Raw genomic sequence first — 15,469 nt, 5'->3', positions numbered from 1 at the left:
GTAATCCTATTTAATATTCTGAGAAATGTCCATACTGTTTTCCATAGTGGCTGTGCCAATTTACATCCTCATCATCAGTACACAAGGCCTCGCTTTTCTTCACATTCTTGCCGACACTGTTATTGTTTATCTTTTTGGTAAGAGCCATCTTCATAAGTGTGAAGTGATATCTCATTATGATTTTGGTTTACATTTCCCTGGTGATTACTGATGTTGAGCATGTTTTCATATAGGCGTTAGTCATACAAATTTTTTCTTTTGAGAAGGGTCTATTAGGACATTCGCCCATTTTTTAATTGAGTTATTTGTATTTTTGGTATTGATTTGTTTGAGTTCTTTATATATTTTAGACATTACTATTGGCTATACAGTCTGCAAACAATTTTCCTTTTCTGTAGATTGCCTTTTCATTTTCTTGATCATTTCCCTCCCTGTACAGAAGTTTTCTAGTTTGATGTGGTCCCACTTGTCTATTTTGTTTTGTGTTGTCCATGTTTTTGGCATCATATCCAAACAAATTATTGCCAAGACTGATGTAAAGAAGTTCTTTCCTTATGTTTTCTTCTAGGAAACATGGTTGCATGGTTTCAGGTCACACATTTAAGCCTTTGTGTTAATTTTTATGTATGCTATGAGATATTGATCCAGTTTTATTCTTTTGCATGTGGTTATCTAGTTTTCCCAGCATCCCTTGTTGAAGAACCATTCACTGTGTGTTCTTGGAATCTTTGTCAATGAGCAGTTGATTATAAATGTGTGGGTTCATTTCTGGAATCTGTATTCTAATCATTGGTCTATATGTTTGTATTTCTGGCAGTACTGTACTGTTTTGGTTACTGTAGCTTTGTAATATAATTTGAAGTTAGGAAATGTGATCCTACAGCTTTCTCCTTCTCACTTAAGGTTGCTTTAGCTACTTGGGGTCTTGTGATTCCATATGAATTTATGATTTTTCTATTTCTGAAAAAAACATGATTGTGATTTTGGTAGATATTCCATTGAATCTACAGATCATTTTGGGTAATATGAATATTTTAACAATGTTAATTATTCCATTTCATAAACATGGGATGTCTTTCCATTTATCTGTGTCTTTTAGAATTTCCTTCATCAGTGTTTTATAAAGTTCAGTGTATAAATCCTGCATTTCTTTGTTTAATTCTTAAGTAATATACACTTTTTGTTGTGATTGTGAATAAGATTGTTTGCCAAATTTATCTTCAGTTTTCTGCTAGTGTACGATTATGCCACTGATTTTTATGTCAATTTTGTATCCTGTGAATTTACTGAATTTTAGTTTTAATCATAATTTTGTGGAATCTTCAGGGTTTTCTATGCATATTATCACATCATCTGCAAGCAGAAATAGTTTTACCTCTTTGCTTCCAATTTAGAAGTCTTTTATTTACATTTCTTGCCTAATTTCTGGTTAGCACTTTCGGTACTTTGTTGAATAGCACTGGCATAAGTGGGCACACTTGCCTCATTCCAGATTGTAGAAGAAATGTTTTCAGTGTTTCCCTATTCCTTATGATGTTAGTTGTGGGTTTTCCAAATATAACCTTATTGTGTTTATATTTGTGGGTTTTTTGTACTTTTTTTATTGCAAATTTTTATAATGAAAAGATGCTGAAGTTGGCCAAATGCTTTCTGTATCTATTGAGATGATCGTGGTAATTTTCTCTTTTATTCTGCTAATGTAGTCTTTTACTCTGCTAATATCACACTGACGTTTGTATGTTGAACCATCCTTTTATCCCAGGCATAAATTCCCTTTATGATACTCTTAATGTGCTGTTGATTTTGACTTCCTAGTATTTCACTGAGGATTTTTGAATCCACGTTCTTTAGCGATACTGGCCTGTAGTTTACTTTCATTTAATCCTGTCTTTGTCTAGCATTGGAATCAGGGTAATTCTACCTTCATAAAATCATTTTGGGAGTGTTTCCTCTTGTATTTTTTAAGAGTTTAAAAAAGGTCAGTATTAATTCTTCTTTGAATGATTGTTAGTATCACCTATGGATCCTTTTGATCCTGGGTTTTTCTTTATTGGAAGGTTTTTGATCAGTGATTCAGTCTCCTTGTTTGTTATCGCCATAATAAGAAGAACCATATCCACAATTAAACTTTCACTGTCTAATTTTTGTTATATTTTTGTCACTATTTAGTTGGGGTTATTAAAGGTGAAAAACTAAGAATCAGACTCATTAGGACAATTATATTTTTTAGAAGTGGCATTAATAGTACTTTAAAAATACAGTTCTACTTTTGGAATGATGGAGTAGATATGTTTCCTTATTTCTCCCCCTGAGTGTAATAAAAAGCTCTGGAAATAGTATGTAAAAACAAACAACAGGACACTGTGAAAGGAGAGGAGAAGGCAGATAAGCTAGGGATCCAGAGACCTCTGGACTTGAGGAATAAGACCCTGGTGAGTTCTCATGGTGAGTTTTTCTTTTTGCATCATATATTCCAAACAAGGCTGGGAACCCAGAAACATCACTGATTATAGAAAAACAAACAAATGAAAAAAAACACGAAATGAAAAAAACCCAACAGATATCGACTTTCTCTAGCCATATCACCTGAAAAGGGGCAGTCTAGTCAGGCAGAAAATGTGCATCCATTAATTGTTCTACTCTGGACAAATGCTACGGAAAAACTGAGACCTTACTCTTGTTTCCATTAGCCAAGGTCTAGGCTCCTACTCTTGTGAAGCCATAATGAGGTTATATCCCGGGCCATAAAGAAAATGTCAACTAATTAGAAAAAAAAAATTGAAGTCATACAGAGTATGTTCTCTGACAAACTGTATCAGACTAGAAATAAATTCTAGGAAGATAACAGGAAAATCTCCAAACACTTAGAAATTAAGTATCACACTTCTAAATAAAATCTGTTGATCAAAAAAAGAAACCTTGAAGAAAATTAAAAACATATTGATTTGCTTTAAAATAGAAATGCAATGTATCAAAGTTTGTGGAATGCAGTAAATGCAGTGCTAGGAAAGAAACTATAGCATCAAATGTTTGTATTAGAAATAAGGAAGTTTCAATTCAACAATCTAAAAATACTACCTTGTGAAATTAGAAAAAGAAAGGCAACATAAAATCAAAGAAACCAGAAAGAATCAAATTAATAAAATTAAGAGCAGAAATCATAGAGTTGATTACAGAACTCTAAGAGAAGATTAATGAAAAAATAATTCTGGTACTTTGAAATGTTTCTGTAAAGACTAACAGAAAAATAGAAAAAAGGTATGAATTACTCACAGGAATGGAACTGGGGTATCATTATAAAATCTACAGACTTCAAAGCAACAATAATGAAATGAAGAATATGGAAATACTATAAGAAAGTCTACACACATAAATTTGACAACTTAGAATTGACCAAGTCCTTGAAAAGTAAAAATTACAGGGTGTGTCTGGGTGGCTCAGTCGGTTGAGCATCCGACTTCAGCTCAGGTTATGATCTCATGGCGCGTGGGTTCAAGCCCCGTGTCAGCCTCTGTGCTGACAGCTCAGAGCCTGGAGCCTGCTTCTGATTCTGTGTCCCCCTCTCTCTCTTCCCCACCCCTGCTTGTGCTCTGTCTCTGTTTTTCAAAAATGAATAAACATTTAAAAAAATTTTTAAAAAAGTAAAAATTACCACAACTCATTTAAGACGAATACATCATTTGAATAGCTATCTATTAAGTCAACTGAACTAATAATTTTAAAAGTCTCAAAAAGGAAATTTCCTGGCTCAAATGTTTTCATTAGAGAACTCTACCAAACCTTTAAAGAATCAATAATTCTACCCAGTATCTTCCAGAAAATAGAAGAGAAGGAAACATTTCCAACTCATTTTATAAGACGGTTTTATCCTGATACAAAAACCAGGCAAAGATAGTATCAAAAACAAAGAGGCAAACAAACAAAATACCAAAAATCCCTAAGGACCAATATTCCTCATGAATATAAACAGGAAAATATTTAACACAATTTTGACAAATGTAATTCATCAGTATATATATACATTACGCATCATTATCAGGTAAGATTTATTTTAGGAATGTAAGACAGGTTCAACATTTGAAAATCCATTACATATCCCACCATATTAATAAGCTACAAAATTTACGTAGCCATACTAATTGATAAACATTCACAATGAAAACTTTCAGAAAAATAAAAATAGAGGGGAACTAACACAACCTGAGGAAAAAAAAAACTTCTATTAAAGATTTGAAACAACATCATGCTGAACGGTGAAAGACTAAACGCTTTCCTCTAAAATAAGGAACAAGTGGAGAATGTCCACAGTCACCAATGATGTTACTATGGTATTTGTAGACACGATAGGCAAGAAAATGAAAGCAATGTGCTACAGGTCAGAAAAAAAGAAATATATCTTTCTTTAATTTGCATGTCTTGATCTAGGTAGACAAACCCAAGGAATCTTCAAAACAAAAACAAAAGACACCGAGAACCAACAGGTATATTTCTACAGGTTTCAGGATACAATGTAAATACAAAAAAAATTAATTATATTTCTATAGTATAGCATTAATATTTGGAAAACAAAATTTTAAAAAATGCCTATTACATTCCTTCAAAAAATGATTTTCCTAAATGTAAATGCACCAATGGGGATTATCGAATGAAAAGTACACAATTCAGAAGAATTAAATGAAAAGACCTAAAGAAACAGAATATCCAGCTTTCATCGCTCTATCAACATAGTAAAGATATCAATTCTTAACTTGATGTATGTTTTATGCTATCCTTGTCAAAATCCTAGTGAAATTATTCATAGATACAGACAAGGTAATTATAAAATGTCTATTGAAAGATGAAGGGACTACAATAGCTAAAGCAATTCTGGAAAGTAAGAATAAAATAGAAGGAATCATTTGTTTTTTTTTTCATTTAAAGTATGGTTAATGTATGCAGAATTATATAATATTGACAGGGATAGATAAACGAAGAAACAATGCCACACAAGTATGCCCAACACATGTTTTTACAAAGCTATAAAAACAATTCAATAGAGAAAAATAGTCTTTACAACAAATGTTGCTGAAGTAATTGGGCATTGATAGACAAACCAGTGAAGGTCAGTTCAAACCTAACAGCTTACAGGAAGAAAGTGAACTCAGATGTGTTATGGTTAAATGTAAATGGCAGGCCCAGGGAATTTTTTGAAGATAGCACAGGAGAAAAATCTGGCACCTGGACCTGTTGAAAAATTCTTGACATGACACCAAAGACATACTCTATAAAAGAATTAATAAATGGGGTTTATGAAAATGTTAAATCTTTCTCTGCAAGATACCCTATTAAGTTGAAAGACAACCTACGTATTGGAAGAAACTATTTGCCAACAGCGTATCTGACAAAGCCTCACAGATAGAATAAAGAACTCATAAAGCTCAAGAGTAAAACAAACTAAAAAATACAATTAGGAAGTGGTCGACAAACAGAGACATTTCAAAGAGGGGATGTACAGGTACAAAATGGGCACATGAAAAGTTGTTCACCATGGCTAGCCATTAGGCTATTATAATGTATACTAAGACTATGAAGAAAACCACTAAAATAAAAAGTAATAACAATTCCAAATGCTGGTGAGGATGTAGAGAAACTGGATTCCTCACACATTACTGTTGGAAACATGAAATGTTAGAGCCACTCAGAAACATAATTTGACATTTTCTTTAAAAACCAAACAACCGTTTTCCACACTGTTCTGAACAACGGTGCTCTTGGGCATTTGTCCCAGAGAAATGAAATCTCATGTCCGGGTAAAACCCTGCACGCTATTGTTCCTAACAGCTTTGTTCGCAGTAACTAAACACTGGAAACAAGCAAGTGTTCCTCAACAGGTAAATAGTTAAACAAATGTGGTCCACATCCATAAAATGGAATACTCCTCAGCAACAAAAAAGAAGAAACTATTGATATCCATAGCTATTGGGGTGGATCTCAAGGTCGTTATGCTGAGTGAAAAGACATCAATCTCAAAACGGCACATATTGCATGATTTAATTTATACGATATTCTCAAATGACAAAATTACAGAAATGAAAAAGCAGATTCATTGTTACTAGGATTTAGGAATGGCAGAAGTTAGAGCTGGGCCAACACGACAAAGGAAGTCCTGTATCTTGATTGTGGAAATGGTTCTGCAAATGCACATATGCTAAAGTTGACATATGACTATATACATATTGCATCAATGTCAAATTCCTGGGTTTTTTATATTATACTATAGATATATAAGATATAACCTTTGGGGGAAAGAAGGTAAAGACTACATGGAATGTCTCTGTGTTATCTTTATAACTTCCTGTGAACTTATATTGCACAATAAAAGGGATTTGGCAATGGCTCTCTTACTATATTAAATCTGTAGTTACAGTGGCAAATATTCAGTGCTTTATTTCCTTCAGTCTAAGAATAAGGACCTGTTCTGTCTAAAATCCCAAGCAGTGTCTCCTTACTCTATCACTCATTGCTGTGCAAATTCAGAAGCATTCGGATACACAGAAATGCTGATTATGCAGTATCTAGGGCTATGGTCTTGTGAAAAGCAACAGAGTTTGATTTTTGGTAAAATCAATATATTGGGGTGCCTGGGTGGCGCAGTCGGTTAAGCGTCCGACTTCAGCCAGGTCACGATCTCGCTGTCTGTGAGTTTGAGCCCCGCGTCAGGCTCTGGGCTGATGGCTCAGAGCCTGGAGCCTGTTTCCGATTCTGTGTCTCCCTCTCTCTCTGCCCCTCCCCCGTTCATGCTCTGTCTCTCTCTGTCCCAAAAATAAATAAACGTTGCAAAAAAAATTTAAAAAAAATCAATATATTAATGAGCATTTCAAATGCAATTTTCCATAAGCATGCTACTTTCAAGGAAAAATGCCAGTATTTTTTCCAGTATGTGTTCTTATCGCTATGGAAGACAAAGGAACTAATTTTGAGTAATAGTCAAAGAAGTGTGTGTTGTACAATTTCATTCTTTCTCAACTACTTTGGCTAATCTGGATCCCCTGCATTTTCATTAAATTTTAAGATTAGCTTGTCAATTTCGACAATAAAAACAGCTGGCTTTTTTGAAAGGGTTTTTATTGAATCCGTTGTTCAGTTTAGGGAGAAATTGCTTTTTTCACAGTATTGTTTTCTAATGAACAAATATAGAATATCTTTCCCTTTAGGCAAATCTTTCATATTTCTTACAACAATGTTACATTGTTTTCAGTGTATAAGTTTGCACTTCTTTTATTACATATTTTCCTATTTAATTGATTTAGATGCTAAGTAGAATTGTTTTCTTAATTTCATTTAGGAAGCGTTCATGGTTACGATATGTACTTGATAATTGTATGTTGATTTTGTATAATGAAACACTGCTGAACTCATTTATTAGTGAACATAGTATTTAGCGGGTTCCTTATTATTCTCAGTATACAAGATCAGCATGTGCGAACTGAGATAGTTTTATTTCTTTTTATTGTCTGTCCTCGCTAAGCATCAGTACACTGTTGAGTAACGGTGGTAAAAGCAGACTTCTTCGTCTTGTTCCTGATCTTACCAGAAAAACATTTATTCTTACATTAAGCATGATGCTCACTATGGGTTACACAAGTTGCTCTTTAGTAGATTGAGGAATTTCCCTGCTTTTCCTATGCTGAGTGTTTTTATTATGGAAGGGTCTTGGGCTTGTCAAACCTCTATGCTTCTGTATTTACTGAGACAATACATGTATTTTAAATTCTATGAATATGGTGTATCACATCGATTGATTTGGGGGTGATAAACCAATCATGCATTCTTGTAATAAATCCCACTTGGTCATGGTTTATCAATATTTTAAAACCCTGCTGGATTCCGTTTCTATTAGTATCAATAATATTAATACTATTATATTATGTAATTCAATATATCATATTGTATAATAATATTGTTAGTATTGTGTTCATTTATGAAGTCATTTTCTTTATGGGAAGTCCTCAAATTATTTTAATGCTTACTTTCATTAGGTCTAATCAACTTACTATTTCTCCTGGAGTCATTTTTAGTAGGCAGCCTGTGTCTTTCCATAATTCCTTTCATCTAAGTTACCTAGTTGGTTGACATAAAGTCTCGTTCCTTTATTCTCTTTTTATCTTTTTTTAATATGCTCCATCAGGAATGATGTCCTCTCTGTCATTCATGATTTTAACAATCTGAGTCTTTTCTATGCTTTATGAGATTTCTCAAAGGGTTCTCAATTTGGCTTATCTTTCAAAGCATCAACTTTTGATTTTGGTGATATTATGTCTCGCTTTTATCTTCTATTTTATATTTTTCTGTTCTAATTTTTATTACTTTCTTTGTTCTGCTTGCTTTAATTTCAATTTAGTGTTATTTATCTAGTTTCTTTACATGAAAATCCGGGATGCTGATTTGAGATCTTTTCTTTTTTAATTAAACATTTATAGATGTGACTTTTCCTCAATCACTGACCTATCTGCATTTCATAAATTCTAATAGATTGCTTTTGGTTTTCATTTATCGCAAAATATTTACTTATTTTTCTTGTGATTTAACCTTTGACTCACTGACAGTTTCCCTGTTTTCCTTCTCCCCATCACGTACAGTCGATTCTCATTATTTGTGGAATCTCTATTGCAAATTTACCCACGTGCTGATATTTATTTGTAATTCCAAAATGTATTCACACTGTTTTCACGGTCATTTGTGGATATATGCAAAGCAGTGAAAAATTTTAGTGACACGCCATGTACTTTCCCAGCAGAGGCCAAACAAGGTGATACTTGGACTTCCTGTTTGAGCCCTCATATTATAAACTGTACACCAAACGTAGCTTTTTTTGCACTGTATTTAGTGTCAAGATTTTCACATTTTTGTATCGTATTTAAACTTTGTACCTTGTATTTAAACTTTGCTGTTTAAAATGTCCCCAAAGCACAGTGCTGAAGTGCTGTTTGATGTTTTAATTGCAGGAACATTGTAATGCGCTTACAGAGAGAACACACATGTTGGGTAAGCTTTGTTTGGGCATAAGTTATAGTGCTGATGACTGCGAGTTCAATGTTAAAGAATCAACAGTAATATTAAATAAGTTGTCTTTAAATGAAAACACACATAAAAACAAAGCTATTTATTAATTAATTAGTTGATGAAAATGCTGTGACCAGAGGTTTGCAGGAACTCAACCCTGTATTTCCCCTAGAAGCAATATTTCAATATTTGCTGAATTACTGGTCATGAAGACTTTATAGCACATAATTATCACAAAAACAAGAATCAACTGTATTTATGAAGTTCCCCCATTCTCTTCTGTTGCTTATTCTAATTTAATCTCATATTGATGGAGAATGTATTTTATATTTCAATCCTTTTGGATGTATTGAGACTTTTTAAAAAAATTTTTTTTAACGTTTTATTTTTGAGACAGGGAGAGACAGAGCATGAACAGGGGAGGGTCAGAGAGAGGGAGACACAGAATCTGAAATAGGCTCCAGGCTCTAAGCTGTCAGCACAGAGCCCGACACAGGGCTCGAACTCACCGACCGCGAGATCATGACCCGAGCCGAAGTCGGCTGCTTAACCAACTGAGCCACCCAGGCGCCCCTGTATTGAGACTTTTCTATGTCATAGCATAGGATGTATCATGAAGGACATTCTTTGAGTAGTTGAGAAAAAGATGTATTCTGCTGTTGTTGGGTAGAATGTCCTCTAGATGTCTCAAACTAGCTGTTTTCTAAGTCTTCTCGTTACTTATTCATCTTCTTCCCAGTTCCATCCATAATTGTAAATGAGGTATTGAAGTTTGCAACTCATATGGTTGGGTTTTCCTTCATGCATTTAACTAATATTACTAGGTGCATGTATATCTACAATTCCTGTGTTTTCTGGACAAATTCACTTGTTCCACACTATAAAATGCCCCCTTTTTTTCCTCATGTAACAGTTATGTTTTAAAGTCTATTTTGTCTGATATTAACATAGGCACTTTAGTTCTGTTTTATTATTGCTTCTAGCATATATATGTCATATATATATATGTATATATATTTCCATTTTTTAACCTTCAATCTATCTGTGTTTCTGAATCTAAACCCTATATATTATAAACAGCATTTAATTGGACAATGTTTTTCCTATTTTTTCAATTTCTACCTTAAACTGAGGCATTTAAACATTTTACATTGGATGCAATCACTCTAAATGGAGTATTTTCATCTGCCATTTTGCTCATTTTTTCCTATGCTATTATTATTGATGAGCCCATGTATGTGATTTTCTCTTTTTGTCTTTGATTTTCACCAAATTGACTCTAATAAAGTCTAGGTATGGTTCTCTTTGAATTTATCCTACTGGAGTTTTTGTTGTTGTTGTTGTTGTTGTTTTGGTTTTTGTTTTGTTTGTGTGTTTTGTTTTGAGGGTTGACACACAATGTGACAGTTTCAGGTGTACAACATAGTGATTCAATAAGTCTGAATTATGCTGTGCTCACCACAAGTGTAGTTACCATCTGTCATCATACAATAATATTACAATATCATTGACTATATTCCCTAGACTTCATTCCCATGACTTATTCATTCCATCACTGGAAGCTTGTATCTTTTACTCCCCTTCACATATTTTGCCCACTGAATTTAGTGTAGATTATTTTTTAATTTATTTTGAGAAGTTTTCAAGTATTATTTCTTCAAATATTTTTTCTGTCCCTTTCTATTTTTCTTCTACTTCTTGGACTCTCATTATACATATGCAGATATGTTTGCCAACGTGCCACGGGGTACTGATTATAGTCGTTTTCTTTATTCTTTGTTATTTTCTTGTTGTTCTGATTGGTTAGTGTCTATTGTCCAATATTCAAGATTGTTGATTCTTTCTTCTGCCAACTGAAATCTTCTTAAGTCCCACTAGTAAATGTTTCATTTCAGTTAATGAATATTTCAACTATAGACACTTTTTTATGTAACCTCTCCATTGTTACTTGCTATTGGTAAGACACCATTGTCATATTTTTCTTTAATTCTTTAGACATTGTTTTCTCTAATAATTTAAATATATTGATTATAGCTAATTTAAAGTCTTTGTCTACTGAATCCAAAATCTGAGCCCCATTCAAGGCATAATCTGTTGGTTGGTGTTTATCCTGTACATACTTTTCTGCTTTTTGCACACATCATAATTTTTTTGATGGAAACTATTTTAGATAATATCTTGTAACAACTCTTGGCATTAGATTGTTCCACTTTCCCAAAGTTTATTGTTGGTGTTTCAGTTGTTGTTGTTTTTCTTATTGCTATTTCTTTGTTTAGCACTTTCTTGCATTAAATCTATAGAATGTGTATTCTCTGTAGTGTGTTCATAAAATTCTCTGTTTTATACTTTTTTTTTACATGTTTAAGCCTCACTGCCTATTGGTCACATCTAGGTCAGCCAACTATTGGTCAGACACTTTCATTATGCGTATTGCCTATAAGTCTGTTACATCTTACTATGGAAATCTGCATGTGAAGGCACATCTTCCAATTTCAGGACATTTACAAGACAAATTTAACTTTAACCTCCTGACTGTGTGTGTTCTCCAGTTCAGTCAGAGTAAGCAACTGGTGTCTTTTGTGTTCCCAGGTCTCTCCTGGGCATGCACACAGCCTTGATCATAAGTCCCCAAGAGTATGTCAGAGCTTTCCCTAAATTCATAATCATTGTCTAGTTTTCCAAGACTTTCTTTTAAATTCCAGCCCAGGCTTTTGTTTGCTCCAGTGGAAATCTCAGGCTTAGGTGGTCAAGATGTTGCGGCAGGTTGCTGTTGTTTTAGTTCATGTCCTGGGGTAGATCCTCTGTTTCCTTTTGTCCCCCCCCCCACTGAGCTATGTGCTGAGTCACACAGCCACCACGCTGAGAATAGAGAATTCTCAGGAAGCTGCAAATTAAACCAAATTATTGCTTCTGCTCTGGATGAGGTCAGACCACTCCATTTTCTGCAGTGCTACTGGCTTTTGGCTACAAAGCCACTGTCTAGGAAGGGAGGGGTGTTTGAACATCTTCAAATTAAAACTTTAAAATGAACCTCATTATGTTACTGAGCGAGGTCCAGTAGTTTCTCTTAGTCAATTTTCAGTTCATTCTGTGACTTTGGTTATTTTTCATTTTTGTCAATTTGGCTAATTTCTGGAATGCTTGAAAACAGGTGCTTGAACTCAGTTGCTTTCCTGGCATTTCCACTGTTTTTGAGGGAGGCGAGTTCACTGAGGCCCTCCAGCCACTACTCCACTGGAATATTAAATTAAATCTTGATTTAAATTTCTGCTTTATACTTGGATTTTGAAAGTTTTGGGGTGTGATGTAGTTTTCCTCTTTACTAATCACAGCTCAGTTTTCCCTTTCACGCTGACGGCTGAAGTACATACTCAGTTTGAGGGGATTTTTTGGTAGTTTCTATTTTTCTCTCCTTCCTTTACTCTTTTCTTCTCCTCCTTAATGCTGGCTGTGTTGGTAATGGAGTCACAGAGCTGTCTTTCATCTTATATTTTCCATATTTTATGCTACTGCACTTTGAGAGAATCCCTCAACTTTAGCTCTCTCTATTCTGCTATAGCATATTTATTTCAAATATGAGATTCATATGTCACAAAATCTACTAATTAGGAGCTAGTTTTTAAAAACTAGCTGCAAGTCTATCTAAGCACTCTGTGGAGGCTAATGTACGTTCTACTTTAGGGATCTTGTCCTGGATGATTGTTGCCATCATGGCTGAAGGTAAGCTGGAAGTCTGTCTCATGGAATAAGGGCTTCCATCATTTCTAGAGATTCTTGAGACATTCAGAGCTTGATCACAGCTTCAGCATGAAATAAACCCTTTATTACCTCTGCCTCGGAACAAGCTCATGGGGAAGAAGGGATTGACTACCCCATAAACTCAAGAGAGTTTTCGAACAATTCTCCTGACAACTGAACCACTGCACACTGTCAATCCCCACTCATTCACAGTGTATACATCGAGAACCTTCTGAGTGGGAATCACTCAATTAAATCTTTTTTAGGGTCTTCTGTCTTTTTTGGGTTATGGGCTCTTCTGTGAATTGATCCCATCTTTTTGCTTTTATGTTGATGGCACAAATTCCATTTCTACTTTTTCCCTACCTGTAACTCTCTGCCAATTCTAGGTTATTTTTGAACATGTAACAGACGTATGTTGGTATTCTCAAGTCTTCTGAGAAGGGCACATGTGCTCCTATCCTTATAAAACCATGGATTTAATACTCTCGATCTTACACTCAGGATGCTGAGCCTGAGCTTAGAAAACTAGTCCTAGATAACAGACATCACCTTTATACGTGGAAGCCAGAGTTCTTTAACTATTGAGCTCATATTCTTATACTATAGGGCATTGAACTTGTATAAAAATTAGATAAACAATAAGTAGCACATAAAGATAAATTGCATTATAGGATTTTAAATTTCTCAATAACATATTTATTTAGTTTTGCTTTATTTACTTCAGGCTGGGACAAGTGAGGTAATAACTTATTTTCTTCACATCTTTATTCACCAATGTGTACTTTATGTTTAACTTAAAAATAAATTTGGGGGGCACCCAGTGGCGCAGTTGGTTAAGTGTACAACTCTTGATTTTGATTCAGATCATGATCTCATGTTCATGCGATCGAGCCCTGCATTGGGCTCTGCACCGTCAGCTCAGAGCCTGCTTGGGATTCTCTCTGTATCCCTCTCTGTCTCTGCTTCCCTCTCTCTCTCAAAATAAATAAATATACATTAAAAATATTTAACTTTAAGCTCTTTATACAAAATTAATGATTTTAAGAAAACACTCACAAATTATTCTCCAAGATTATAAAAGTTTTACAATGTACTTATTAAAGTACATGGAAACATCTCAACACATAACCTTCAAAACATTTCTCAAAATACTGTGAGTAGAAATCATGTCATTTTGATATCTTCTGTGTTAATCTAACTCATAAGGAAGCCAATCTTTCTAGGTAAGATAATTTTTTCTTCAAATAACATGGAATTTTATGTCATTGTTTTTGAAACTATGTTTATCATTTCTTCTCTTTTGTGAGACTAGGTAAGCAAATGATATTGGGAATATGATAATAAATACTATTTTTGCTAAATATTTATTTATAAACTATCAGCCATATCAAATTATTCCATGCTTTAGATTACTACAAATTATGGCAAAGGTGTATGTATATGTAACTTACTTTTGGAAAATGAAATATTTTTTAAAATCTATGGACTAAAATGTAATGAATGCTTCCATTTGCTGAGTATTTTTTGTTATTTTACTAAAATTATTTTTTACTAGTTAAGATTTAATTCATTAATTGATTTTTAATTTTTTGGTCACTATTATTTAGATTATGCAATTAAAAGTGTACAATTGTCGGAGTGCCCGTGTGGCTCAGTCAGTTGAGCATCTGATGTTAGATCAGGTCATGATGTTGTGGTACATGAATTCAAGCCCCACATCAAGCTCTCTTCTCTCAGCCTGTCAGCACAGAGCCCGCTTCAGATTCTCCTCTCACTCTGCCCCTCCCCACCGTGTGCTCTCTCTCTGAAAAAATAATTAAACACATTTAAAAAAAAACAAAAGTATACAACTGTCACTTATCATGAACAACTATAAATTTGAAGAATTGCCGAAGAAAACAATGGGTGAGGAATTTAGAGTTGGAGGGACAAAAATAACATTGCACAAATGCATTTTGAAAATCGCGCAATATCATGCTGATGTCTGTGATTTACTTCAAAATGTGCCAAGATAAGATGGGTTGACAGTTAAAGAGATGAAGACACAGATTTGTGATAAAGAAGTACAGTGCAGTGTAAATGGTAGAATTTAGATAGCGCATATAGGGTGTTTACTGTGAATTATTAACGTATGCTATATGCTTGAATATGTTCATAATAAAATATTGAGAAGAATGCTTACAATCCTGCACTGTAAAGTAATGATCTAGTGTAATTAAGGAAATTATTTTATCCCTACCGACAAGTTCACAAATACTTCGAAATTCTCATGGCTTTAGTTCTGTTTCTGCTGCCTTGGTAACAATATTTATATTTATATTTATATTTATATTTATATTTATATTTATATTTATTTTTTATATTTTCCCAGATTTTTTTTAATGTTTATTCATTTTTGAGAGACAGAGAGAGACAGAACGCGGGTGGGGGAGGGCAGAGAAAGGGAGACACAGAATCTGAAGCAGGCTCCAGGCTCTGAGCTGTCAGCACAGAGCCCGACGTGAGGCTCGAACTCATGAACCGTTGAGATCATGACCTGAGCCAAAGTCAGGTGCTTAACAGACTGAGCCACCCAGGTGCTGCTAATTTCTTAACCATAAGCCATCCTCTTGATGCATAAATCCAATAATGTCATATATGCTGGTATTCTCCTTGATGTTCTCCTGTGATGGTACTTTTTTATTGC

General features: G+C 34.1%; 1 protein-coding gene across 2 annotated transcripts in view; it reads right to left on the bottom strand.

Moving 5' to 3' along the window:
- Positions 1-15,469, bottom strand: part of SNTG1 (syntrophin gamma 1) — a 340,050-nt gene that overhangs the window by 12,066 nt on the left and 312,515 nt on the right. The window contains exon 17 of one of the 2 annotated variants that reach the window (XM_047842784.1): positions 14,532-14,587. The exons of the other annotated variant lie outside the window; for it this stretch is intronic. Coding sequence (XP_047698740.1) covers positions 14,555-14,587 — 33 coding nt within the window. The 3' untranslated portion in view covers positions 14,532-14,554. Of the gene's footprint in view, positions 1-14,531; positions 14,588-15,469 lie in introns of those variants that run through there. 2 annotated transcript variants of the gene reach the window in all.

The sequence above is a fragment of the Prionailurus viverrinus genome, chromosome F2 (assembly GCF_022837055.1).
Source record: "Prionailurus viverrinus isolate Anna chromosome F2, UM_Priviv_1.0, whole genome shotgun sequence".
Classification (NCBI taxonomy): domain Eukaryota; kingdom Metazoa; phylum Chordata; class Mammalia; order Carnivora; family Felidae; genus Prionailurus; species Prionailurus viverrinus.
This window is presented reverse-complemented; position numbering and strand designations above follow the sequence as displayed.